Raw genomic sequence first — 25347 nt, 5'->3', positions numbered from 1 at the left:
GGTTGCAGTTCGCACAGTGAGGTGCCGACCGGAATACCCTCACCAGCAGGAAAGCATCCCAAGAGAAGAAAAGGGAACACGAGTGTTAGAAGCACACGAACGCCTACGCCGTGAAGCAGAACGAAGAAGAGAAGGGACACCACTTCTACGACCATTAGAATATGGTGAACATGATGGATTTTCCTCAGACGGTTATTCCTCAGACGATTCAAAAAACTAGGAGTCCTCGGCAGTAGGCCACTGGCGAGCGACACAGAGAGGCCTAGTACAAACCAGCTATGCGCCACAATGGGCGGCATGCAGCTATATGTGGTTGCTAAGATACAACAGCAACACCTCCGAGCTATGATAGACTCAGGAGCAACGGGCAACTTTATGACAAAGAAAGTAGCAGACACACACGGTTTCAGGATGCAGCTGAAGACCGATCCATACCCATTAATGGTTGTAGATGGAGAGCCCATCTCAACTAACAATGGAATGGTGACCCACGAGACGGTCCCATTAGAAATGGTCATGCTACGCGGACACAAGGAAACGATACAGTTTGATATCGTGCACATGGACAATCATGCATGCATACTTGGTGTACCGTGGCTCAAGAAACACAACCCCCAGATCGACTGGCGGAATGAGAAAGTTGTGATGAGCCAATGCGCATGTGAACAACGAACGGACATGCCGCAGAAGGAGAAAACCTCCAAAGACCGGAAGGAGTTATGTGCGACCACCGAGTCTGATGACCCAGCCCAGGCATCCTCACTGAAGCAAATACCAGTGGAGTATAAGGAATACGAGCAGTTATTCCAGGAAGGCCCTAACGAAGAGGCGCTTCCTAAGCACCAACCATGGGATCATGAGATACCTATCATGGAAGGAAAGAGTCCACCGTTCGGACCAATATATCAGATGTCAGCAGCAGAGCTGGACATACTGAAGGAATACATTGACGAGAACCTCGCAAAATGGTTCATTCGACCATCGACATCACCAGCAGGAAGTCCAATACTATTTGTGCCAAAGAAGGACAAGAAGCTAAGACTCTGCATGGACTATCGAGGAATGAATAATGTCACTATCAAAGATAGATATGCCTTACCTTTGATAAGCGAACTACACGATCGGTTCCAGGGAGCCAAGATATTTACCAAGCTGGACCTCAGAGGCGCCTATAACCTGATTCGAATCAAGAAAGGGGATGAGTGGAAAACAGCATTCCGCACCCGCTATGGCTTGTTCAAATACTTGGTTATGCCCTTTGGTCTAACAAATGCACCAGCATCCATGCAGAGGCTCATGAATGCAGCTCTCCATGAATACTTGGATGTGTTTGTTATCGTCTACCTAGACGATATCTTAGTCTACTCAGGAGACCCAACGGAACACATTGGTCATGTTCAGAAGGTATTACAGAAGTTAAAGGAGCATCGGTTACTCCTCAAGCCAGAAAAATGCGAATTCCACAAGGATCAAGTAGAATTCTTAGGCTACATTGTCGGAACGCATGGCATCAAAATGGACCAAGCAAAGGTCACAGCAGTGTTGGAATGGCCAACACCAACCACGGTCAAAGAAGTACAAGCCTTCTTAGGCTTTGCCAACTTCTACCGGAGGTTTATTATGGGATATTCCAAGGTAGCTCAACCACTTACAGAGCTTACAAGGAAAGACCTTATGTTCGAATGGACAAGCAAGGCAGAGGCTGCTTTTCAGGAACTTAAGACGAAGTTCACAGAAGCACCTATCCTAGTCACATTCGACCCTGCAAAGAGGATTGTCTTAGAGACAGACTCCTCTGACTTCGCGATTGGAGCCTGTCTAAGTCAGCCAGACAAAGACAAGAAGCTTAAGCCAGTTGCATATTACTCTAGAAAACTGTCACCTGCAGAGCTCAACTATGACATCCACGACAAGGAGCTGATAGCTATTGTCGTTGCTTTTGAGCAATGGCGAGTATATCTTAAAGGATCGACCTACCCAGTACAGGTATGGACGGATCACAAGAATCTCATATACTTCACCACAACCAAGGTTTTAAACCGCAGACAAGTCCGATGGGCAGAGACACTCGCAGCCTACAACTTCACGATTACATATCGCAAGGGCTCTGAGAATGCAAGAGCCGATGCTCTTAGCAGAAGGACTGACTACATCGGCCCTAAAGAGGAAAGACCTAGAGCCATATTGAAGAAAACAGATGCAGGAATGCAATACAACGAGTTGCTAGCCACGATTGCCACTGTGGAGAACTCGGAGTTGGAAGAAAGACTCAAGAAAGCTTATGCAACAGATGAATGTGCAAAGCGAGTCTTAATAAAAACCGAAGGCGACTTCGCCATCGATGAACAAGGATTGATCCGATTCAAAGGATTAGTGTATGTCCCAAACAAAATGAGACGCCCGCTAGTGCAAGAACAACACTCGCTACCACAACGGGAGTTGCGATTGCCTTAGATTCCGCTCGCGCAGAATCTTCCTCCCCGAGGGTTGGATGTGGGAATACAAGATGCTAGTTGTTATAATATAAATATGAATATATACGTGCGTGGCAAGTTGACGGAGCGGGAGATTTGTAACAGGGGCAACGACGCGTCTATTCTACACCAAGGCGGCTGTTTAGCAGATGGCAAGGGGAATAGAGGCTGCGGGTAGAGGGTCGGGAAGGAGCGAACTTGTTGCTGGAAGGTTTGGCGTGAGGAAGGAGCAACGGCGGCAGGAAGGAGCAACGACAGGAAGGTACTATGACAGGAAGGGGCGGCACAGGAGGGACCAACCAAGGACAAGGAGGGAAGGAGCAATGAAGTTGGCCCCATCGCATCTCTGGATGCTAGCTCCTATTCCATTCTGATTCGCATTGTCTCAATCCCCATAGCCATAAGTAAAGTATGAACGCCCATCTCCAGTCTATCGCAGTTGGTAGACAAGCTTGAGATGTGATGCCTTCGTGTTAAAGCCCCAATCTGCCACAGCCTTTCGACCGGAGCCTGTAATAGCTCGAGGCACTTTGGATAATAACTTGTTGAGTGGGAGCATTATTGAACCTATTTACCTTTGGGAAAAATAATGAATGAACCTATTCGCCTTTAGGCCTTGACCCATTGATTATTTTTGTATCTCATATGAACGCCCTTCTCTCCCTGGTAATGGTTTGCCGTTCCTCCACGTTCAGCCGCACCCCTCTCTCCCTTTCAGAGCGTCAGGTGAAGACATCATACCACACAACCTCACTCCCTCCCAATCAATAATATTATATGGTATAAGTGGCGTACTATCTCACCTATCGGCATACCCGACTGAGCCAGCCTCACTGTGGTATGTCCAATAATTTTGGTGGAGAACCAATATTTCCCATTTACCAAGACAAGGCTGAATGAGGGGCAGATGGGCATCTGCATCTGCGACGGCAATACCACAGCGATTTCGGAGACTAGAACTTTCGACTCAATCATACTTCTTGCTCATACTTCTTTTGTCAGATAATATCTCTTAATATATCAGCAGATTGCAGAAACTACGCATTAGCATCCTATCCAGTCGGGAAAAAAAAAATTCCGACTCATAAAAACCCGCAGCCTCGCCATCCCCGTAGCTATGGGTCAACCAAGTACGTCCCCTCACAATCCCCTCACAGTCATTCAAACAGCTCAATCTGACAATACTAGCCTATATAATCCTCGGCGGAGGAGTCATCGGCCTCACCACAGCCCTAACCCTCCAAAATCACTCCCCAAGCGCGCGCATCTTGCTCCTCGCGCACCACCTCCCCGGCGACCTAGCACTCACATATGCCTCTCCCTGGGCGGGCGCGAACTGGCTAAGCGTGGCGACTGATGGAGGGCGCGCAGAGGTGCGGGATGCGGTTACGTTTGTTAAGTTTGGGGAGCTGGCGGATGGGAGGCCCGAGGCGGGGGTGAAGAGGATGCCGATTCGGGCGATGTTTGATAAGGAGAGAGAGGAGGCGGGGGTGCTGAGTCCGGATGGGAAGATTTGGTACGAGGAGCTTGTGGGGGGGTTGAGGGAGGTAAAGGAGTTGCCTGAGGGGGTGAAGTTTGGGTATGAGTTGGATACTTTTGTGGTGGATGTTACGACGTATTTGCCTTGGTAGGTCTTCCTTTTTCGGTATTTGGAGGAGAGGCCACAGAAAAGAGGAGATGGAAGAGGGGCTAATTTTGATCAGGCTTCTTACGGAGGCGATTAAGGCTGGTGTAGAGGTTCGCCGAAAGGTAATTGGGGACATCAAGGAGGTGTTTGAGGAGTTTCCGGAAGCAGAGGGGTTCGTGAACTGCACAGGAATAGGCAGCTATAGCCTCAAGGGAGTCGAGGATAAGGAACTTTACCCAACTATGGTATATTTGACAAGTATCTGTGCTACAGGCCGTTGCTGACAGCATCTAGGGGCAAGTCATACTCGTCGAGAGCCCGAAGACGCCAATAGAGAAGATGTACTTCCGCTCGCCACAACGGACGCACTCAGATACCACCTACGTCTTCCCTCGTGGCAAGCATGGAGGCGTCATCCTAGGCGGCTGCAGACTGGATGGCGTGTGGACGGGAGAAGTGAACCTTGATCTCGCGGAAGACATCAAGAGGCGCTGCTGTGAGCTTTGTCCCGAGCTGGGAAAGCCAGAGGATTTGAAGGTCATTAAGCATGGTCTTGGGCTGAGGCCGAGCAGAAAGGGAGGGGCGAGGGTAGGGAGGGAGGCTATGGATGGGAGGACTGTCGTCCATAGTTATGGTGCTGGAGGTGCTGGGTACCAGGCCTCGTGGGGGACAGCGAAGGAAGCAGTTGACCTGCTTCTCCAACTTCGGCAGTCTAATCTATGATGAGAACGCTGAAGGACATTTTTCGTCAGGATCGAACCTTGGATTTGTTCGTTGAACCGACACGCAACATACTGAATTTGGGGCCATTTGCGCAGTATTATACACTCCATATCATGATCTTTGAAAAATCTAGTTTAGTCTAGTTTAGTATTGTACAGTAAATATGCCTATTCTACAGTCTACAAGTTCCATTCGCACCCGACGACCCTTCTACCAGCTGTAGAACTGCCTCTGAGACGTAATCTTGCGATTCGGGAGTTGAACCCACGTCTTTCGTGCAGCGATCTTGGCCTCACACTCATGGTTCTCGCGGATACGTGTCTTTTCCTCCTTGAGGACGACGTGGATATCTGCGACAGTCAGTATATTTTCAACAACACCGTCTTCATCTCAGCTCAGACTTACGCGTTGTAGGGTTCTTCATAATGTTGATCTGCCCACGTGCCCTGTAATCAGGAGTTCTTCCGTAATCACCCTTCCCAACCCAAGCCTGCTCGATGTACAACCGCGACGGATCCTCAATCTTCATCCTCTTCCCATCCTTCGTCATGATCTGCACAGCCTTGAAGCCCTCTTCCTTCCCCAGCCCCATCCCTCTCCTCACAATCGCCTCATTGCGCGCATGCACCAAGTGCTCCCTAACCCCCTGCGCAGCCTTCTTCTTCGAGAAGCGCATCTGCACAATCGCCTCCTCCAGCGGCTTCCCGGTAATCTGCCTCGCCAACGGCCCCAACTTCTTGACGCTCGTCTGGTAATTGTGGCTCTTGCTGTGGCTGACGCGCTCCGAGCGCTTCAGCGTCTCGGCCTTGCTCAGCCGCCCGCGCGCCGTGATCTCGCGAATAACCATCTTGCGCTGCCAGCGCTCGCGGCTGCTTGGGTCGGGATCGAGTGCTGCGGCCATATTGCGCGGATTGCGCGTGATTCCGACAGGGCCAGTGTCGGTGGAGACGCGGCCGGCGACGGCTTCGTCTTCGAAGATGGAGGAGGAGGCGAGGCCGCCGCGCTTCGGGGCCACTGGGGTGGAGGATTTGGTTTTTACGAACTCTTCGTGGAGCTGGTCGCGGGGAGCGGGTTTCGAGGGGGTCTCATCGCGGCCTTTTGAGCTCCAAAATGCTGTGCGGTATTGGGGGATCGAGGAGGTGAAGGGGGTGACTAGATGAAAATATTAGCACTGGGTTGTTGGCATTGGAGGTTATTAAGACGCACCAGAGGTAGCCACCCGCCTGGTACGCAGAGGGAGGCTCATATTGCTGGTGCTGAGCATTGCATTGATGATTTTCCTGCGGCTCGCGAGGTTGTTTGCCGTCTCGGCGCCGTAGAATTTCGAGCCAGGCCAAGGCGGGTAAGCTGGGCAGAACACCAGCGCTAGTCCGCTTCCGGCCATCATTTGCACATCGCCATGATCGCGCGCAATCCGAACAGACGCGTTGATTTACTAGAAGCCTTACAACTGCTCTCCCATCTCGTCGAATCTTCGTACTCACAAGGTCGCATACCTGACAACCTTCGACGACCAAGCTGGCTTTATAACGGACCCTGGCGCCAAGCCCTTCCATGACGACCAACAGACGACCATGGGTGAACCTGTAGGAGAGGATGCGTGGGTGTCGCTCGTGGACGAGGGCAGTCGCAGCGCTGCCAACCTAGAGCAGCGAGTCGAGGTCGTGGAGCTGTACAAGCGAGCCGTGAGCGCCGAGCCATACAGCCTGCGATTGTGGGTGCAATACTGCGAATGGATCTGGTCGCTACACACAGATTGCCAGTCCTCCGATGCGGGCTGGTCAGAGGAGGAGCAGCACCTGGGCCAGGAGGTCTTCTCTCTCAATACCGCCATCGATATGTGGCAGCAGGGCGCGCATGCTATCCGTTACCGCCTTGACGACAGCCATTCCCTGTGGAACAGATACATATCGCTCGAGCTGTGGCTGCTAGCCAAGGCACCATCGCCAGCGGCTGTGGAGCGCGTGAAGGCTTTGTATCTGGATCGACTGCAGGTGCCGCATGCGACGTGGGAGGAGACATCTCAGGCCTTCTCTACGTTTGTGACGAGATACGACGAAGCGCACTGGGAGGAGACGATGGTGTGGAGTACACAGCTCGCGAAGAATGCCAAGGAGATATACGGACAGCGTGAGGACCAGGAGTTGAGCCTCGTACGATCTGTACAGTCTGGCGATAAGGAGAAGCAAAAGGCTGTTCTTACAGAATACTTAGAGTGGGAGACGATCCAGAGCCGAAAGAAGAACGGAATTCCTGCTCTGTGTTTTGCGCTTTACGAAAGAGCACTCCTCATTCTCCCTACTGATGTTACGCTGTGGGAAGATTATGCTGGTGCTGTCAATGGCTACATTGGGGCGTCCCATGGCCGTCCACAGGATTGCCCCGACCTTCTTCAGCTTCTGCAGAGATCGGTGAAGCACTGCCCATGGTCAGGAATGCTATGGTCACGATACATGCTGCGCGCTGAGATCGAACATCTTGACTTCAGAGATGTAGAGCAGATTAAGCATGCCGCCACAAGCTCTGACCAGCTAGACCGCAATGGCATGACAGATGTGTACATGGTGTACGGTGCGTGGTGTAATTATCTACGGCGCAGGGCTGTTGATAGGGATGCCACTGACGAGGATGGTGATCTTGCGGATGTTGGAATGCCATCAGCCCTTGACGGCGTGGAGCACTGGGGAGAGCCTGCCGACCGAAAGAATGCCAAAGGCGACCCTACCTTCCAGATTCAACGGTGCTGGATTCAGTATTTGACGCAAAAAGGTCTGATTACTGAAGCACGCTCGCAGTGGCATGATTTGGTTAAGCCGCACGGCGATAGTTACGAGTTTTGGCTGAGGTACTACCAGTGGGAGATGGATATGCCACATACAGACAACACTCGGCCCTTCGCAGCTGCTCTGCTCAAGCAGGCCATCCAGAGACGGACCTTGGATTGGCCAGAGAAGATTATGGAGATGTACCTTTCGCATTGTAGCACGTACGAGTTTCCAGTTGACGTCGCAAACGCCATCGATTTTGTTCACCGAAACAGTAAAGGAGTGGCGAAGAGGAGACAGCGGGAGGCGGCGGAGGCAGCTGCCGCCTATGCAGAGCAGCAAAGACTTGTCCAACCCGCCGAAGCTATCGCAGCTGATGAATCGCCGTCGGGATCGAAGAGGAAAAGAGATGCTGCTGCTGAAGTGGATGGCAATGCCGCCAAAAAATTTAAGGCAGGAGGCGAAGATTTAGATGCACAAAGTGTCAAACGCGATCGCGAAAATACAAGCATCCTCGTCTCTAACCTCCCTTTGGAGGCTACTCAGACGAAGGTGAGACAGTATTTCAAGGAATACGGACACATCAACAATCTTACACTCAAACCTGAATCTGACAAGCAGTCGGCAACCGCATTGATCGAGTTCCGCTCCGTCGAAGATGTCCAATCCGCTCTCCTCCGCGATGACAAATACTTCGCCGATAAGCAGATATCTGTCGTACCAGGCACGGGCCTCACGCTCTACGTAACCAACTACCCGCCCACCGCCGACGAGGACTACCTGCGCAACCTGTTTAAAGACTGCGGTGAAATCTTCTCTTTCCGCTGGCCGAGTCTCAAGTATAACACCCACCGCCGCTTCTGCTATGTCTCGTTCAGGACTGCCGCAGCCGCGGCGGCTGCTACTGCCCTCGATGGCAAGTTGCTCGAAGGCAAATACAAACTCGAGGCTAAATACTCGGACCCTAGCCGCAAGAAGCCGCGCGAGGGCGCCATGCTTGAGGGCCGCGAGATCCACATTGCCGGCCTTGACCGCGGCGCGTCCGAGGACGACCTACAGGCCGTGTTTTCGAAATACGGCGCTGTAGAATCTGTCCGGATCCTCCGCAACATCGCGGGCAAGAGTAAAGGCTCCGCCTTCGTCGTCTTCGCCAAGGCAGAAGAAGCCACCAAGGCCCTCGAGCTAGATAAGACGAAGTTCTGGTCCCAGGTTCTAACCGTCGAGCTCGCGACCCCGACAAATTTCAAGGCCACGGCTACCACTAGCACTTCGGCTGCGGGATCCCCGGCACCGAGCAATGACCTTGACTCCCGGATGTCGGGTGCTGGGTCACCGGCTGCGGCTAACAACCACGCGCACGCTGCTGGACAGTCCAGAGCCGAGATCACAGCCCGTACCATCACGCTTCTCAACGTGCCGGATACGGTGAACGATGCCCGCCTATCGGCTATCTGCGCGCCGTACGGGCGCGTGGTGAAGCTCGTGCTGCGACCTGACCACCAGGGTGCGATCGTTGAGTTTGAGGATGTTGCTTCAGCCGGGAAGGCGAGCCTGGGGCTCGAGGGGTATGAGATTGTGGGCGGGCGACGACTGAGAACTGGGCGACTGAAGGACCTGTTCGCGTCGGGGGGGGAACGGAAGACGGATCGTATTGTGATTGGGGGGGGGGGGAAGAAGACTGAAGCGCAGCCGGAACAGCGCACGGCGTTTATGCAGGCGGGACCAACGGTTCGTCGGCCCGGAGCCGGCGGGAGAGGAGGGCTAGGTGTGAAGAGGGGCTTGGGATTTAAGGGACCCAGCAAGGCGGCTGCTGGTGGCGTAAATGGGAATAGCGCGGAGTCTGGGGAGAAAAATGGGGTGAAGAGCAATGCAGATTTCAAGGCCATGTTTCTCAAGAGCGGCGAAGGCGGCGATGCCGGCGACGGACGTAATCAACAGGGGTAGAAAGGGTTTGGAAATAGGACCTTGGCGAGACCAAGTCTAAGAAAGGAAAGAGCATGAAAAACGACGAAAAACTAATACCAAATAGAACCGGACTATTGGGCGGCGCAAGGCTTTATTTTTGGCGGTTGATTGTAGGAGGGGGGCATTAGTTATCTTATAAGAGGGGGGAGGGTTGATTTTTCTGCATTTGGAGAGGGGAGGTGTCTAAAACTCAGTTAACGTAGCAACTCTCGCTGGAATACGGGCATTAATGTTCAAATATAAACTTATTATCCACTCAAATGTGGGTTCCAAAGTTACATCGTGTGCTGTAATTCTTTACTTTTGATTCATAACATAGCCCTCCCATTGAATCACATCCCCTCGGTTCTGGGGAAAGAAAGGCGGCTGGGCCCACGACGTGAATTTGGACCGAGATAAGAGTTCTTTGGATTAATACTGGATATATAATGCAATCTCATGGTTATGTTTATATATAATTATTTGTTAAGTTCGTTAACTTATTGTTTTGGCAATAATGGTAAAATAATAATATTCGTGTAGGTACCAAAACCCATAGCAAAAAAATAAGTCAGAATCTTAAAAAATGCAAAAGCCTGATGCTGTCGAGCTGTTGGTATTGGAAAGGCCATACAGCTTGTTCACTTCGGCCGCGACATTGAGTAGCAAACCTCATAACAAAAAGATAAGTTCAAAGCTCAAAAGTGCAAAAGACTCATCAGATATCTTTTGATATCTGATGAGGGAGAAAATCAACTTTGTGATTTTACTTTTTGTCGTTATTGATCGTTTCCAAACCCTTTCTTTATTTTTTTCTGTCATCCGGGTGTCGAATCCATAACCTCCCTTATCCTGCGCTGGCCAGATTGTCCAGACAGTGGTACTACCACTGCGCCACTGTGCCGCTGGGAGGAATGTGATTAAGTTGGTTTATAAATGGGGGGGCGTTCGCTAGATGGGTGGGAGGGTGGCCTGGGGATGGAGGCTGGAGGGTTGGCTTGGGAAAGGGGGGGGGTTCGCTAGAAGGGGGGGTAGGTGGCCTGGGGATGGAGGTCGGGTGGTTGGCTTGGGAAAGGGGGTGTAGAATATAAAAATTCACCAAATATTCGTATCTACGAATAGATATCCCCTTGTTCCCCCTTTCGCCCATTCACAACTCGCCCCTCTGTGAACTTCGTCTTAAGTTCCTGAAAAGCAGCCTCTGCCTTGCTTGTCCATTCGAACGTAAGGTCTTTCCTTGTAAGCTCTGTAAGTTGTTCCCTACTAGCCCCCTTCCCAGCCCCCCCCTATCCCTAGCACCAAATACGACCAACCGAAAGGCTATAAGGCCAAAGGGGTGTTTGGCGTAACGGTAACAGACCTGATTTGTAAACTTTCACTGTACGTTGGGTATAAGTCTATCAACTGAAAGCAATCCGGTGGATACAAATAACTCACTGGTTCAAATCCGGTACACTCCTTTTATTTTTTGTTTTTGAGTTTACTCACACTTTATGGAATGATAATATCTATCCCCATCAACTTATATTGGGACGGCAGCTTCCACGCTTTTCTTTACTTTGTTTTTCAAGAATGTCTATTTGAACTAGGCCTCCCGGACCAATGCCTAGACTGGTACTCTCACGAAGCTTCTATTTCATTTGTCACTGACTAACAGCACCCTTGTATTGGGTTTTCGCCATACATGAATGATGGACGGCGAACCCCAAGTTCTAAATTGCTAAAGCCAATACGAGACTTCTAATCAAGGCGACGACAACAGTTGCTGCTCCTCTGTGTTGCGTTTCCATCGGATTTTAGGGACGTTGAAGTTCCACCGTGATCCTGTTTGGCGGCTAAATATAGACGGAGGATTGTACGCCCAGTGGCACAACATTCCAGCGAGGAACCCAACGGCATCATTTTTGAAGGCCAGAAGCCCACCAATAGTCATCACCATCACTGTCCACCTCTGCACCCTCTCCTCATCAGTCGGTATCCTAAACGCATTTGCTACCGAACCACCTTGCAATACCGACGGCCCCCTGGCCTCCGACTCCTCCCACAGGTCTCTGGCGCCGTTGTTCAACGTTTCACCAACCTTCGCCAACTCTATTCCGGCAGCGAGCACCATAACACCGAGTAGGCTTTTCGGATACTGATGTAGTAAACCGACCAGCGTTTCACCAAATACGAGACCCATGACTACCTTGAACAGCCCAAGAACGATAATACCGGCCCCACTTCGAGCACCGAAACGATATTGTGCTGCGAGTCCTCCGGAGCCGTGGCAAACGGGCATTGCGCCAAACCAACCTCCAATTAGATTCATTAGTCCAACGCTGAGACCTAGAGAGGTCACTGACGGTGCTGGAAGATGAGGCAGGAGATCAGCAGATAAAAATGAAACAGCAATAACTGAATTCAAAGTGGTAAGAGGAAGCTGCCCAAGCCCAGCATCAATGGCTCCCGTTTTGAACGAACTCCACGATGGGACCAGAAACTGGGGATGCCAAATTGCCAACGACGGCAAGTAGGAAGGTCCCGTAAGTAGAAATGACAGAACAATCCCGATAACAAAAATTATGAGTGCGTAAGGAAACCGTGGAAAGCAGTGAGTCCAGAGAAGTGCCAGGAATGCCCCAATTCCCCAGAACCGGTTGTCTGCCCACGACGGCGAGGTCCAGCCGAGTGGTTGAAGGAGCGATGTTCCAGCTGACAAGATCAACGACATTCCAGCTCCAACTTGGATCCCTTTCACGACCGGAGTAGGGATGACACTCGTGAACCAGTGTAGTAGCCCAGTGATGCTAAATATGAGGACAATGCCTGACACGAAAAACCCCGCCGATACGGTCTCGGAGATTGTGAAGGATCTCGAGATTGCAACTGCAGCTATGGCCTAATCCTCACTTAGTTTCCTCTTCCCTATTATAACAAGATGAAATGGAGGCGACTCTACCTTCATCGGCTGCACCGGGAGTGGGATTCCGAAAATGGCTCCGGTTAGGATGTTCCATAGTCCGGAGAAGACGAGGGTGCTGGAAAGGGATATGGAGTTTTGGAGGGCGAGGGCTATCATCAGCGGGAGAAGAGTGCCTAGGTCCCCAAGGGCCCCTGAGATCTCAGCCAAAGGGTATCTTCTGAGAGTTTCCCAATTGTTGGCGTTGAAGCGCCGGAGGTCTACACGACCCATAGTGTATGGTGTCTGGTTAAGGTACTTGGTGGTAATTATCGAAAACGGTTCTCTTCTCTCGGGCACGAATAAATTTCGCTATTATGAGAAGATAATACAATATATCAGCGTCCTGAAGGACAACATGGACTTCTTGATTTATGCCATATATTGAAGTTGAAGTTAATCATTCAGAGTCTATAGTATGATGTTTGGAGATGGCGGGATTAGGGGACTTGGACCCTTCAAGGTTAGCGCCAAGCGCACTTAACGGAAGCGGCCGCCGCTCTTCGCGACAGCAATATCGCGTCGCGTCGCGTTGACAGCCATTTATCGCCCATCGGGGTTTCAAAACCAGCCACTGCTCTCTTATATCTCTTCCACCAATTCCACAGTATTGAAATACAACAAACACAAACACAAACACAATATAAACACGAAAATTATTACATACCTTACCAATGAACAAATAAGCGTCTATTAATTGTTTGGTTTTCCTCGCATCCTGGAATCATAGCCTACAATGGCTGCTCCAGTCGCCATGATGGATGTTGCTCCCGAGGCGTCTTCACCAATCCATTCGATGGCGACCTTGCCACTATCCGACCTCGCGAGTGAAGCACAATCGAACGATGATGACTCTGATGGGGGAGCGGTGGTTAAACCTCGTGCCCGTGGACGACTGGCAGCAAGAATGCTCGATTCAATGGACGCCGACGAACAAGAAGTCATAGCAATGAGCGACAGTGATGTCGAGCAGGGGAAGGATATGGAAAAGGCAAAGGCAGAAAGGAGGAGGAGATTCCTGGGTATAACATCATTGGGCGAAGATGATGCAGCAGCCGAGTCGGAGACAGAGAACGACGATAGTACAAGTGATGCCGGCGATCAGGGCATGACTGCAAGGGAGAGGATGCTTCAGTCTCTGATGACCGAGAAAAAGCCCGCACAGGAGGAACAAACCACAAATCAGGCAGACGCAAGTGACGACGAGGGTATTGTCATTCCGTCCAGGTCGAATCATCGGATACGGCAGAAAAGTTCGCCCAGGCCGAGCCCTCCAAGGTCGCAAGACTCTGGTCGCGGCGGCCTCTTCGTATCGCCATCGCCAAGTCCCAATAAGTCTAGAAGCTCACCCCCAGCGGATTCCGACTCGGAGGACTTGCCTGTGGACCTATCTGCGGTAACTTCGACCGACCGCTTCAAGGCGATTCTTGAGAGGAAGCGACAGGAACGCGCCGAAAAAGATGCCGCCGATTTGGCACGGAGGAAGGCCGCTGCTGAAGAACGGGCACTACTTGAGGACGACGACTTAGTCGGTAGCGACGACGATGGAGGACGTCGATTGACACAACAAGTTCGACCAACGAGGAAGGCTAGCAAGAAAGCCGTCGAAGAGATACACCGAGAGTCACAACGCATGGCACGAAACATGCAATTGGCCCACCAGGCAAGGACAAAAAAGAAGATCACCAAGTCGAGTCTCTTCGCGAGGTTTAACTACAAGCCTGTGGGGTTTGTGGAAGAACCAGCAACATCTAGCTCGCCACGGCAATCCGATGTTGAGATGCATGAAACGCCACCTACTTCTCCACTATCTCCAAGTCTCACAGCTCATAAATCCGCACTCCCAGCCGAGGTATCAACTGCCTCGTTACCTAAAGATTCGTTATCTGAGGATGAGGAGGCCCCGCTCCCTTCATTGCAAGATATGTTTTCTTCCCATGTCGCACCTTCACCCTCAAGCCGCAGGCTCGACAACGGAAAAGGCAAGGCCATCCGACAATCCCCTACTCCAACAAAATCAGCTCCCCATATTCAACCTGTCACCACCCAGCCAAAAGCACCAAAGTTCTCGGCCAACGTAAGCTTTGGCAGTGACTCTGGTTCCGATGATGATTTAGAAATCATTCCGTCGAAACCCCAGCTCGAATGGAAATACAGATCCAAGAAGGACCTGGATTCCATTTTCGACCGCGCCCCAGCTCATAAAGCCCGGGAGTCCAATGGTCTTCATGCACTTAGAATGCTAGCACATATCTCTTCGCCACCGAATAATTTGAACAAGAAGAATGTGAAGCCGTCTATCAGCAATTCTGCGCTACAAGCATCTTTGCAGCTGCGTGCTCGACAGCAAGCAACACGCGAAAGAGAGGAGCGGCTGCAGGCCCTCCGTGATAGGGGTATCATTGTTCAAACGGCGGAAGAGAGGGCGCAGGAGCTTGAGGAAGTGGAGGACATGATTACAAAAGCTCGCAGAGAAGGCGAGGAAATCGCAAAGGGGGAAAAGGCTGCTGCGAAGAAGCACAAGAAGGACATCGGCGAAGTTGACCCACTCGACATGGATGATAGTGATGATGAGGAATGGCAAGAAGAGGCAGAGACGTTCTCCCAACAGCTATCTCCATCTGGCTCAGAAGCCGGTGACGAGGAAGAGCATAGTGGCTCGGAAGACGAAGAGATGGAGGATGCTACATCAGCGAATATGGACGAAGCCACTAGGCCTAATGTCCTGGTTGACGATGAGGAATCTGGAGATGAGGATCAGGAAGAAGAAGAAAAAGGCGATGGTGAAGCGAGTGGTCTCATTAACGACGAAGATGAAGAAGACGCACCAAATGCAGTTTCTCGGAGGAGAACTAAGAACACCAACGTTATCTCAGACGACGAAGACGCTGTATCAGCTCCACAGTCGCCTGCACTGGCACCGATGAACACCCCCGGGCCAAAGGCAACAGCTACAACATCTCCTGCGGCGTCCGTTCTTCGCTCGGCAACAAAGACATTCATTCCAGGTATCACTGTGGCAGGCCCAGCCGGCCTTGGTTTGACGCAAATTTTTGCTGGCACCATGGACACCCAGCCAGACTTTGATGCTACACCTATGGACTCACCATCTCAACGCTTGGACTCCCAGCAGGATTCTCTAGCTTTCCTGCGGAACCTTCCCCCTCCCGAATTTCCCGGATTTACTCCTACTATGGATGATGACTCTCAAGGCATTGTCAAGAGCAGCCAAGTGCAAATTGACCACGTCGGTGCTACGCAGGCAACTCAGGCTGAGACTCAAGGAATCCAACTCGACTTCTCTCAGTCACAAATCCACGGCTTTGATAGCTTAGTTCAGCAAACTCCAAGCAAGTATTCGGAATTTCCCGAGCCAACTCAAGATGAAGGCTTCAAGTTCATGTCGCCGATCATGGGCCGTTATACGGAGCCTCCCCAGTCCACTGTCGACACGGTTATGATTGGAGGTACACCAGAACTAGACCAAACTGAAGACATTGTCATGGAGTCACCCGTCATGAAAAGAAAGGGCAAGCTTCATCGCAGAATCCAAGCTCCTGTACTGTCAGACGACGAGGAAGTGGAACCAGTCGACGACTTCGAGGTCTCCAACGTCTTCGAAACCATGCGCAAAGCTTCTAAAAAATCTAAGACGGCTCCCGTCGCCGACTATGACAAGAAGAAGTCGGCCGCCAAGGAAATGGTCGAGGACCAAGCTTCGGAATCCGAAGACGAATATGCTGGTCTTGGTGGCGCATCTGATGATGAATCAGAAGGCGAAGACGAGGCCGTGCAGGCCATGATTGACGACGAGCAACGCGAAAACTTCGATGAGACGAAGCTGGCCGCTTTCTACGCCGACCGCGAGCGTGCCGCAGATGAGCAACAGGTCAACAAGCTCTTCAAGGACATCACATCTGGCATGTTAAGGAAGAAGCGAGGCGCCGACTACGGTCTCAGCGACTCCGATGATGACGGAGAGGCGAGACGTCGCATGAAGCGCCGCGAGTTCGCCAAGATGCGAAAGGCTCTGCTCGAGGACGAGCAAATCGGCAAGATTGCGGAGAACCCCAAGCGCGCCGCATTCCTCCGAGCGATCGAGGATCGTGGCGACGACCAGGACATGATTTTCCTCGACGACGAGATCGTTGACGCCGAGAATGCTGCGTCTTCCCAGCCCATCGTCAACGACGAGGACAGCCAGGACGCAACAGTCGTGCCCAACAGTCAACCCGAAACCGCCTCCGGGGCCCTCAAGCGCAAAGCCACAACGGAGCCCCAAGCTCGTCTACCACCCAACCTCCGCCGCACCAAGGCCCTGGCCTCCAAGCGCCCAACTAGCCTCTCGGAGATCCGTGCCTCAGTCTCTAGCCTCATCGACGACCCGAACGCGATGCACGCCCCCGCCGAAGATAGCGATTCTGACATCGAGATCGAAGGCACGGGGTCCACCGACAGCGGCAAGGGCAAGGAGAATCACGACCCATTCGCGCGGCGCCACAGCGGCGCCACAGTAGTGGACCGCATGTCGCTCAAACGCCAGCCCAGCACCGAGATGTCATCTGCGACGCGCCTGGCCTTCGCAGCCTCCTCTGCTACGGCGGGGTTTAAAGTACCGCCGCTTCTAAGGCGCGCGACGACGAATAGCTCGGCTGCGTCGTCGACGGGGAGTTTTGGTGGGGGCCCTGCGGGGGATAGTAAGGCGGCGCCGAAGAAGGGGAAGGGGGTTGCGTTTTTTACGAGGGAGGAGGAGAGGACGAAGGATATTAGGGAGGGGGAGAGGAAGAGGCAGGAGAGGTTGTTGAAGGGGGTTGAGGGGAGGAGAAAGGCTATTGGGGGGTTGTTTGGGCGGGGGAGTTTTGCTTGATTGGGGGGTAGGGTACGAAGTTAATATTTAAGGTGGTTGGAGTATGGATGGTTATAATGTTGGGTGGGCGGTGTATGGGTACTGGGCTCAGTTTGGCGTTGAACTTGGTGGTGTTGGGACTTAGTGTTTCTCTAGAATATTGACGATTCATAAATCGAGACTTTCTGGCAAGAAATTTCTGAGTGCATTGTGACCAGCCCACTGCCCCATACTATCTAACCAAATATCGGTGGGACCTGTGTCCCTATTATAGTGTGTCTATGTGCCACCCATGCCGCCCAAGCCCCTATCCTGACTCTGCACGCCCGACAAATGCGCCTGACTCCCTTTGAACAAGCTCTGCCAGATGAAAGCCTCGCTTAATAATAACTCGATATCCTTCTCCGTCCACTCCTTCGTGGGGAGGCTTTGCAAGAACATCATGATCTCCTGGAAATCCATGTGGAGGAGCCGGTCGGACCACTTCACGAGGAAAGCGGCGCAGACGTAGAGGTGGAACGAGGAGAAGCCTTGGTCTTCCGCCTGTGTGGGGTGTGAGCGTGGGTGGAAGCAAGGGGGAGGAAGGGACTTACCATATATGTATCCCACATCCTAATCGTATTCTGCACGCTTATCTCTCTCATTAACAGACAATTCATCCATCTGAAGCTGAACTGTATGAACTCTACACCCTCATTCTCGAGGTGTTTCGCCAGATTACTGTCTATCCTCGCGGTTAGATCACGTAGCCCTGCTACTTGCCGCTGAATACCCGGTTGGGCAAAGATATAATTGTCCTGTATCCCATCCAGAAGTTTAGTTAGACACCAAAACGAGTCCGCCTCTACTGCATCTAGGACGGCTTTGGGCAACTGCCCCGGGTCCATGCCACTGTCAATATTCCAGTCCATCACGTAACTCCCCAGAAAGACCTGCCAAAACGGCGTTACGAGGTCATTGATCCCCTGCACGTAGCCACTCGCGGGATGCCGCACAGCCCACAGATACAATATCCGTTCTAATGACCGCTGCGTAGCTTCGTAGCCGTATAGCTCCAAATGGGGGTTTGTGCGGGGCACATCGATGCTGATCTGATGCCATACCGCCTCGTCCAAGCCACGTGCCTTTCCAGGGGCTGCTGGTGTACCCCCGCCCCTTTCGAATGCCTGCCGTACACCATCTAGGTATTCCTTGCGCTTCCGTTCTAATGTGCTTACTCGCCGTTCGCTGCTCGTAGGGAGGTACCCGAGCAGTAATTGCCACGTCATCGCGCGGACTTCTTGGGGTATTCCGTTCCATGACGCTGAGCGTAGTTCCTGAAGAGGTATCGAGGTCGCTTGTAATATCTTCTTAAACTTGTTTATCCTATTTATGCGGTGGCTGTGTACGTCTACTTCTTTCTGTGTGGCGCCGTCTGGCACCGGCGGGTGGTGAATGAGATGTAACGAGTTCGCTGGGTCCCTTAAGATCTCTTTGTATTGTGGTCTGAGGATTTTGCCCTCGCTCTTTTTGGTAGTTCGGTATGACGGTGCTGGGCGCTCGATAGCTATGTCTGCACTGTTCGAGTATCGTCGTGCACCCAAAGACTGCCCCATGTCTGTCCTCCATGGACTGAGGGCAGCAACAGGCTCGGAAGCTTCACCGGGCGGTTTTTTCGGCTTCCGCCTCGTACTTGACACGCTTGGAAGTCCAAAGTCGTCGTCCCCATCATTATTATCATAGCCATATTCATCCTCGTCATCCTCTTCCCTATTCGCACCCCAGTCATTATTGGTGCTGGACGTGAAGCCCGAGTAATTTCGCCGCGGGGAAGATGTGGTCCCAAGAGCTGATTTCGACAACTGAGATGCGTGTCTGCCGTCTGATTTATTCGAAGAGTGAGGTGGTGTCCTTGGACGGGAGGAGCTTGAACCTAATGACCTTGTAGAGTATTAGCGGGGCATACTGGATTCTGGTGATGTACATACATAGAGTCGACTTTGCTGAGCATATCAGCATGAGAATAAGAAGCCCCTACAACCATATTCAGGTCTCGTTCCCCCTTTTTCTCCGACGACGGGCGCTTCTTCTCGTTGCTTCGAGTCCTCCAAAAAGGTGACGTTGAGCTGGTACCTGTTAGCTGGCTGGAATTGGATTATATTTGGCATTCAAAAGGCCGCCGAAAGCAAAATGGAATAGCATACTCAGATCTCTCTATAGCACAAGAAATAACTTAGCAATATCCTTGGAGCTCTGTATCTCGCCCTGAAGCCCAATAAATAAACCTTGGGAGGGGCGGGGGAAGCACATACCAACCTGGACCATTTCCTGAGAAACATGAATTAGCACTTCTGGTGAATTCCAAGGGTTGTAAATGTACTAACCTGCTGTGGAGGCTTCTTGCCACTACCCAAATTCGAAAACATCTTCTTTGGAGCCTTTGGGTAGGCTCTTTATTGCTCAAGCCTCTTTGAGCATCTTCGGTATCCATCAATCCCCAAGGCTGGCTGTCTATCGGAGCTTCACAAGGGCACAGACAAGTCGCGCTAAGCACGGTTTAGGACTAGTGCGTCGACGAGAAAAGCAGCCTTGGCCTCTCGACGACTTCGAGTTGTTGTCTAGCTGTAAAGTCAACGTGGACACCATCACTTCACCTTCTCCTTTATACTATTCCATAATATTCACACATCTAATCTCATTCAAGTCCAGCATTAATTGCTTTGGATGAGATCATATCTACGAAAACCACAAAACACCCTCCCCTAACCTCGGTCGCGAAGTTAACCTAGCACAACAAGTATGGCCGACCAAGACGACTTCGAAGATGATCTCTTCGCTGATCTGTGAGTACCTATCCCCAGAATACACCTCAGTTCTATGTTGCTGCGATCTTGTCTTCGTTATTCGCGCTTTGGCGCCTATCGCCGACGTGGCTGACAAAAACCTTGCCAGGTACGAGGATGACGCAACGAAACCAGCACCAGCTGCCCCGGAAGTTAGACCAGCACCGGCTGTAGTCAATGGTTCCAGCGCGGTGAAGACCGAAGAACCTGCGGCAGTGCCAGAGCCAGATGCTACCGAAGGCCAGGAGTTCAGTGAGCAGCCTGAGCAAGATGACGATGAGATAGACTTCAATTTGGGAGGCGGGAATGATTATAGCGCACCAGCTCAGCAAGAGCGTGATGCCCAAGGGCCAGGAATAAAAGAGGACGGGTAAGATATAGTTATTTCTTTACACATTATGACCTAGCCATTGCGACAGAGTATAGGGGTTGGAGCATGACTACTCTCTGGACAGAGAAGCCATATTTCCATGGTGGACTTCTTTGATCATGAGGCAATGATTTGAGGCGCGTCTGGGAGATGCAGGAGGCGAATCATGAGAGACCGAGCAAAGCATAGAGAGAAATATTTTGCTATCGTGGCTGGAAATATAGCAATTCCAGAAGGAGATCGATGGCCCGGATTGTGGAACTTCAGAAGCGTATCTCAAATCTCCCGGTGTGCCTGGGATGGATGACATTACCACCGACTTGCTGCTGAGAAGTCTACGTGGGATGGCAAAATGATGGTTTCACCATGGAGTCGACATCCGAGAGTTATAGTCTGGCATACTACTATTCCATAGCCTATTGTCGAGATAATCTCCATAGAGCATCAGACAGAAGCTAGATATGCCCATAGGCTTAGCAAGAACGAAAGGCGTATAGCGCTCTACGCCAGTACCTAGCATCACGATAGCAAAAACAAGATACGATATTATCTCACGGATCTGTCAAACTGTCATACTCTTGCATGACTCAGGAGTCCGTGTATGAGAGATCTATATCCCTTGCTTTGGGCATCTCCAATGCAGATATTTGAGCCCGCTCTACGCTACATTCTGGGAAGACTACATCTATTCCGTGGTCAAAAGCCATGCCATCAAAGCCGGATACTTTACTGTATTTGGGAAGGAAAGGACACACCATACGCTTATGAGGTGCCCACTGTCCACAAAGTATTGTAGCCAGGCAAGGAATAGTTCTGGAATGAGCCTGAACGCGGAAAGATCTGAACTCTGATTTCGCTATGGCCTGTTATTTTTTGGTGGAGTGTGTTTGCTGTTGCAATTTTTGGGCTAATGTGTACTGTTTTTACAGGAAAATGTTCATTGGTGGATTGAACTGGGAAACAACGGATCGTGAGTGTAACTGCCCAAGTTGCTACCTACAGTACTGATTATGATGTAGAATCACTGAAGGATTACTTTTCACAGTTTGGAGAGGTCGTGGAATGCACAGTTATGCGAGACGGTGCATCTGGCCGCTCCAGAGGATTCGGATTCCTCACGTTCAAAGACGCTCGAACTGTAAATGTTGTGATGGTCAAGGAACATTATCTGGATGGAAAGATTGTAAGAATACTCACCTTGGAAACACTACGGTTTCACCAAATACTAGGTAGCCTCACCTAATATGTCAATAGATTGACCCAAAACGCGCCATTCCACGCGACGAACAAGAGCGTACATCCAAGATCTTTGTTGGTGGGGTTTCACAAGAAGCCAGCGAGCTAGACTTCAAAGAGTACTTCATGCAATTTGGCCGTGTTGTTGACGCTACACTCATGATGGACAAAGACACCGGTCGTCCCCGCGGCTTCGGTTTTGTGACCTTTGACTCAGAGGCTGCTGTTGATGCTTGCATCAATATTCCCCTTGAGATCTTGGGCAAGCCAATTGAAGTTAAGAAAGCGCAGCCACGTGGAAATGTTCGAGAGGAGGAGGATAACCGTGGTGGTGGAGGCCGCAACCGATTCCGAAAGCCGGAGGAACAACAAGATAATTATGGCAACCAGCCTCAAGCCCAGAGCAACCAGATGGCGCCAGGTGGCATGACGCCACAAGTCATGGCTCAATACTGGCAGCGCATGCAACAATACATGGCAATGATGCAGCAGCAAATGGCCATGGGTGCCGGAAGAGGTGCCGCTATGAACCCGGCTATGATGAATCAGATGATGATGCAGCAGATGCAGGCGGCTCAGCAACAGAATGCTGGTGATCGCAGCCAAAGCCCACAGGCTGGACAAAGCCCAGTTATGGGAATGAACCCTGCGATGATGAATCCGATGATGATGCAGCAGATGCAGCAGGCCATGCAGGCCCAACAAATGCAAGGGATGGGAGGCGGCATAGGTGGCGGGAATGCCGGCGTTGCTGGTGCAGGAAACAACTCTGGGTACAACGCATACGAGCAACAATCCCTTGAGCAACAGAAGTATGAGCAGCAGGGTCACCGCGGCGTAAGACAAACATCGCAAACTCCGGCAGGCCAACACTACAACGCCGGAAATAATTATGGTGGACAAAACCAACCCACCAGCTGGGAGGGCATGTACGATGATGTTCCTCAACCAATTCCTGCTGGCGGTGCCGGTGGGTACAACAAGGCCCAAGGGAGGGGAGGAAGTGGCACGCCGAGTGGACCACAACCTGCTCCTCCGGCAGGAGCGCCGACCGGCCCAAAAAACGCTGGAAAGCCAGGAGCAAACTATCGTGGTGGCGGACGTGGTGGTGGCAGAGGTGGCTACCATCCGTACTCGAGATGAGTTAGTTGATGCTGTTCCCATCTGCCAGACATTATACAGCCTGGAATCTATTACTTCGATTGGACATTTCCAGCCTTCCACCACCAAAGTCTCGCCCTATTTTATACTATGGCTTTTTATTTTGCTTTGGGTTATTCACTTTAAGGGGTTTCCTTCTCTCATGGGAATCAAAGGAAGTTAGGATTACCCGGGTGGCGTCAACAGGCTGGCTTCTGCAGGACGCAGACTGTGTAATATACTCAACACGAATGAATCACATATTTTAAATCACTCCTGAATATTACCTTGGCATTAAAGTGATACAACGGTAAACGATCTTGTATTTCAAGGTAACATGCATGGTCATCTTTGAGAGAAGTGAAAACTCACGTGACGTCAAAATATCAAAACTATACGCTAACCGTATCAAGACTAGTCCCGTCCCTCCAGAAAACGCGCAACTGATAATCCAAATATTTTTTGTAAGATGCTTGCTTGATGCTCGTACCTTTGCGCCGACTACATATTCAAGCCGGGGCGACTCTCAACCAACTTGCAAAATGGCAGCCCCGATAACGAAGCTCCAGCAGGTGAAACTGCCCAGCGGTCCTTCGCCAATTACACCAGAACAACAATATTGGAAGTCATTTAGGTCGCAGCAAATCATCCCGTCCCCGACCTCATATCCTGTCACTCACATTTCTTTCCCCCCTCCTCCCAGCAATCCGCTGCTGCCCTCGAACAATGACTACTTCTCCGTCACGACCGGCACGCGCGTCCAGATCTACTCGATACGAACCCGAAAACTCATCAAGACCATAACTCGCTTTTCGGACATTGCTCACAGTGGAGAGATCCGCCGTGATGGCCGCGTTACGGTTGCCGGTGACGACAGTGGCAAGATCCAGGTTTTTGATGTCAACTCGCGCGCTATCCTCAAGACCTGGGAAGAGCACAAACAGCCCGTGTGGACGACGAAGTTTTCGCCCACAGAGCTGACTACTCTAATGTCTGCCTCCGACGACCGTACACTACGACTCTGGGATCTGCCCAGCGGACAGAGCACGACAAAGTTTATTGGCCATGGCGATTATGTCAGGTCGGCAGCATTCATGCCGGGCATGCTCAGCAATATGCTTGCCTCTGGTTCCTACGATTCGACTGTTCGTGTTTGGGATCCGCGTACTCCTACTCGCGCGGCAATGACGTTCAAGCACGCTGCCCCTGTGGAAGCCGTCCTTCCAATGCCCTCTGGAACAACACTCATCGCATCCTCCGAAGCACAAATATCAGTCCTCGACCTTGTGGCCGGGAAACCGCTGCACATCATCAAGAACCACCAAAAGACTGTCACAGCACTATGCCTGGCGTCAAATGGTACACGTCTTGTTTCCGGCGCTCTCGATGGCCATCTTAAGGTCTTCGAGACAACATCCTGGAACTCGGTTGCGGGCTCAAAATATAGCTCTCCCATCCTATCCGTGGCCGTTGTCCTTTCTTCGGATCACCAGGACAAGCATCTTGCCGTCGGTCTCCAATCCGGCGTCCTCTCCATCCGCACCCGCCTCTCCGGCGCCCAAAAGGTCAAGGAGCGCGAGCGCGAGAAGGAGATGGCCGCGCTCATCGCGGGTAACGTGGAGGAATACGATAAGAAGAACAAGAAGCGGTCCCGTGGCGTAGAGAACAAACTGCGCGGCATGAAGTTTCTAGGCGAGGGCGCGGACGTCGTTATCGAGGGGAACGAGAAGCGTAAGAAGGGCGAAAGCCAGTGGGAGAAGAGTCTGCGCAATGGCCGCTACGGCGCGGCGCTGGATATGGTACTAGGGAGCAATTTGCCGCCTGTGGTTGTGCTGTCTGTGCTGACGGCGCTGAAGCACCGGTCTGCGATGCGCGAGGCGTTCAGTAGCCGTGATGAGACGACCGTGATGCCGATTCTGCGGTGGGTCGCGAAGTACATTATCGATCCGCGGTATGTGAACACGTGTGTGGATGCCGCTCTCTTGCTTCTAGATCTTTACAGCGAGCATGTGGGTGCGAGCGAGGAGCTGGAGAAGGGGGTTAAGTGGCTGCATCGCCGGGTTAGGGCGGAGGTGGAGAGAGCACAGCAGGCGTGTCAGACGGAGGGTATGTTGGGGATGCTGATGGCTGGACGTGCTGTGGCGGCTTGAGGCAGGGGGCCGGGTGATGATATTGCATGGAAGGTTTGATAGCGTGGAGTTCGGTCTTTGCATATGAATGGGTTGGGTAAAAAATGTATATTGTGGTCTGGCGTTGGCGACGCGGATGGTGTGAATCTATAGTCTAGATACTGAACGTTGATGTGGATACTTCATACCATACAATATATATATGCCTTCGTCCAATATTCATCTACTCACTTGGTATACTGCAATCCCAGGCCGACATTCAATCTGTCCAAGTGGGCTGCAAAAACACTACTGGTCTAGCAACTGTAGATCTATCTTCCGTAGTATTAA

At 51.5% G+C, this 25347-nt stretch overlaps 8 protein-coding genes across 8 annotated transcripts; 5 read left to right on the top strand and 3 right to left on the bottom strand.

Moving 5' to 3' along the window:
• The first annotated feature begins 3195 nt into the window (after positions 1–3195).
• Positions 3196–4940, top strand: VC83_08295 (uncharacterized protein). Its single transcript, XM_024471850.1, has 4 exons — positions 3196–3604; positions 3663–4101; positions 4178–4346; positions 4396–4940. Exons 1-4 carry the CDS (start codon positions 3592–3594, stop codon positions 4822–4824), a joined length of 1050 nt encoding a protein of 349 aa, XP_024320718.1. The 5' UTR covers positions 3196–3591; the 3' UTR covers positions 4825–4940.
• On the bottom strand, positions 4941–6208 carry MRPL22 (mitochondrial 54S ribosomal protein YmL22; the record flags this gene model as incomplete). The annotated part of the gene is made up of 3 exons (XM_024471849.1): positions 4941–5174; positions 5230–5976; positions 6031–6208. The coding sequence occupies 3 exons, from the start codon at positions 6206–6208 to the stop codon at positions 5035–5037; spliced, it is 1065 nt and encodes a 354-aa protein (XP_024320717.1). The 3' UTR covers positions 4941–5034.
• Positions 6209–6398: 190 nt separating this feature from the next.
• PRP24 (Splicing factor) lies at positions 6399–9533 on the top strand (the record flags this gene model as incomplete). Its single annotated transcript, XM_024471848.1, has 1 exon — positions 6399–9533. One exon carries the CDS (start codon positions 6399–6401, stop codon positions 9531–9533), a length of 3135 nt encoding a protein of 1044 aa, XP_024320774.1.
• Positions 9534–10991: 1458 nt separating this feature from the next.
• Positions 10992–12888, bottom strand: VC83_08292 (uncharacterized protein). Its single transcript, XM_024471847.1, has 2 exons — positions 12475–12888; positions 10992–12414 (listed from the first exon to the last, which is right to left on the bottom strand). The coding sequence occupies exons 1-2, from the start codon at positions 12706–12708 to the stop codon at positions 11278–11280; spliced, it is 1371 nt and encodes a 456-aa protein (XP_024320773.1). The 5' UTR covers positions 12709–12888; the 3' UTR covers positions 10992–11277.
• A 20-nt stretch (positions 12889–12908) lies between these two features.
• VC83_08291 (uncharacterized protein) lies at positions 12909–17341 on the top strand (the record flags this gene model as incomplete). Its single annotated transcript, XM_024471846.1, has 1 exon — positions 12909–17341. Exon 1 carries the CDS (start codon positions 13211–13213, stop codon positions 17339–17341), a length of 4131 nt encoding a protein of 1376 aa, XP_024320772.1. The 5' UTR covers positions 12909–13210.
• A 164-nt stretch (positions 17342–17505) lies between these two features.
• Positions 17506–19780, bottom strand: GYP1 (GTPase-activating protein). The gene is made up of 6 exons (XM_024471845.1): positions 19684–19780; positions 19612–19627; positions 19504–19513; positions 19288–19425; positions 17914–19240; positions 17506–17863 (listed from the first exon to the last, which is right to left on the bottom strand). The coding sequence occupies exons 1-6, from the start codon at positions 19723–19725 to the stop codon at positions 17600–17602; spliced, it is 1797 nt and encodes a 598-aa protein (XP_024320771.1). The 5' UTR covers positions 19726–19780; the 3' UTR covers positions 17506–17599.
• Positions 19781–19923: 143 nt separating this feature from the next.
• Positions 19924–23148, top strand: VC83_08289 (uncharacterized protein). Its single transcript, XM_024471844.1, has 5 exons — positions 19924–20142; positions 20252–20512; positions 21442–21482; positions 21532–21695; positions 21767–23148. The coding sequence occupies exons 1-5, from the start codon at positions 20099–20101 to the stop codon at positions 22889–22891; spliced, it is 1635 nt and encodes a 544-aa protein (XP_024320680.1). The 5' UTR covers positions 19924–20098; the 3' UTR covers positions 22892–23148.
• A 225-nt stretch (positions 23149–23373) lies between these two features.
• Positions 23374–25223, top strand: VC83_08288 (uncharacterized protein). The gene has a single exon (XM_024471843.1). It carries the CDS (start codon positions 23431–23433, stop codon positions 25036–25038), a length of 1608 nt encoding a protein of 535 aa, XP_024320681.1. The 5' UTR covers positions 23374–23430; the 3' UTR covers positions 25039–25223.
• Positions 25224–25347: the final 124 nt, after the last annotated feature.

This window comes from Pseudogymnoascus destructans (genome assembly GCF_001641265.1).
Source record: "Pseudogymnoascus destructans isolate 20631-21 unplaced genomic scaffold scaffold_24, whole genome shotgun sequence".
NCBI lineage: Eukaryota > Fungi > Ascomycota > Leotiomycetes > Thelebolales > Thelebolaceae > Pseudogymnoascus > Pseudogymnoascus destructans.
The sequence above is the reverse complement of the archived record's forward strand: the minus strand, read 5'-3'. Positions and strand labels throughout refer to the sequence as shown.